The sequence below is a fragment of the Notothenia coriiceps genome, unplaced genomic scaffold (assembly GCF_000735185.1).
Source record: "Notothenia coriiceps isolate Sejong01 unplaced genomic scaffold, NC01 NC01_scaffold00019250, whole genome shotgun sequence".
Classification (NCBI taxonomy): Eukaryota; Metazoa; Chordata; class Actinopteri; order Perciformes; family Nototheniidae; genus Notothenia; species Notothenia coriiceps.
The window spans coordinates 3,826-5,504 of record NW_011351951.1 but is presented as its reverse complement, the minus strand read 5'-3'; the positions used below and the strand labels follow the sequence as shown (position 1 = coordinate 5,504).

General features: G+C 54.9%; 1 protein-coding gene across 1 annotated transcript; it reads right to left on the bottom strand.

Annotated features, from left to right (window-relative positions):
• Window positions 1–486: 486 nt before the first annotated feature.
• On the bottom strand, window positions 487–1,455 carry LOC104951820 (patched domain-containing protein 1-like; the record flags this gene model as incomplete). The annotated part of the gene is made up of 1 exon (XM_010778551.1): window positions 487–1,455. A coding segment is annotated over exon 1 (600 nt), but the record flags the coding sequence as incomplete, so codon positions are not given.
• Window positions 1,456–1,679: the final 224 nt, after the last annotated feature.

Sequence of the window (1,679 nt, the reverse complement as noted above, 5' to 3'; positions counted from 1 at the left end):
CCCGCGGCTGAAATATCGATACTTTCTCGGGAAACAAAATATCGATATATATCGCAGGATCGATTAAATTGCACAGCCCTATGTGTGTGTGTGTGTGTGTGTGTGTGTGTGTGTGTGTGTGTGTGTGTGTGTGTGTGTGTGTGTGTGTGTGTGTGTGTGTGTGTGAGAATGTGTGTAAGGACAGAGAGCAGGCAGTACATGCAACCAACCAATTCACGTGCACCAACAAGGGAGGGTGAAAACGGCAAAGCCGGCTGTGTGTAATGGAGAGGGTTCACTCACCATCTGATATGTGACAATCTGCAGCCCCCCATCACAGCCTGAGCTAACAGGAGCCCATTCAGAAAGAGGGCCAGCCTGCTACATGCTGCTGCTGCTGCTGCTGCTGCTCTGTCACCACAAATCTGATGGGGAGGTGTTTTGGGAAAGGGGGGTAGGAGTGTGTAGGCCTGGCCTGGCTTGACAGTTATGCAAATTAAATCTCACCTTTAGCGTTGTGTTTGGATAGCTCACGGGCACCTTATGGAAAGTGCTGTTGGAGAGCACAGCCTGCCTGATATCTTCGAAGATGGTGATGATATCATCCAAGAGGCAGCGCTTGTCCCGGTGGCTCAGCACACAGAGGTGCGCGAACGTGTAATTGAATCCCTTGTAATTCACGTGCAAATCCAACACCTGCTTGTGGACCTGCAGGACCTGGTCGGCCAGCTCCAGGATGTTCCCCCCGGACTTGGCCAGCAGGATCAGCCTGCCATATCTGCCCGGGGTGTGCAAATCCGAGTACAGCTTGTGCTTCGACTGGTCGATGGGAAACAGGCTGTTGGCGAGACTCCGCTCGATCTTGGCCAGGCTGTGCGTCGGGGCAACCAGCACCTCCAGGTCCGTCTCCGGCTTGAATCTGCTCAGCACGGTAGATCCGAAAATGATGGTGAGCACCGCGGGGACGGTGAGGAAAAAAACGGGGTGCCTGCTAACGAATAAGCCCAGCCAGTAGAACGAAGCCTTGAGCCCTCTGTGTATCACTTGCCGCAGCATCCTCCACAAAATCCCGCTTGCAGATGCCCCGTCTCTTCCGATGAAGCACATGTGACATCAGACTCCCGGCTTAGTCCAATTCGAGAACCACCATGCACACACTCACTCACTCTCACACACACGCGCGCCACAATACCTGGAAAAACAGCACTGCAGTAATCTCGCTGCAAGACGCACGGACGCACACACAGACAGGCAGACAGTCAGAACACCATCGCGCATCGGCCGTAAGAGACGAGTCCGTGGTGTCTGGTCTCACGCCATTCTGCCTCCGAGTGCTGGAGAAGAGCCGCCGGTGTGCGGAGCTGCAGCGGCTGCAGTGGCAGCGACGAGCCGCGGCGGAGTGAAGAGCATGTGTGCGCGCTGTCTGCTGCCAGTCCGCCGCTTCACACCAGCCCCGGCGCCTGATTTATGTACTTAACTGTAACCATGTGGAGGGGATGAAGGAGAGGAGGGAGGGAGGAAGAGGGGGGGGGAGGGTGATGCCTGGTTATTTTTAGGAACAGCGGAGGCAACAGGCAACATGAGATTTGTAAAATATGTTTCCTGCCGCTGCTGGTGGCCGAAAAGCACAGGGATGATGAGTCAGTGTTCATGAATGGGGAAAACCCGCCTTGTGTTCATGCTGAGTTCAGTGTGCACTG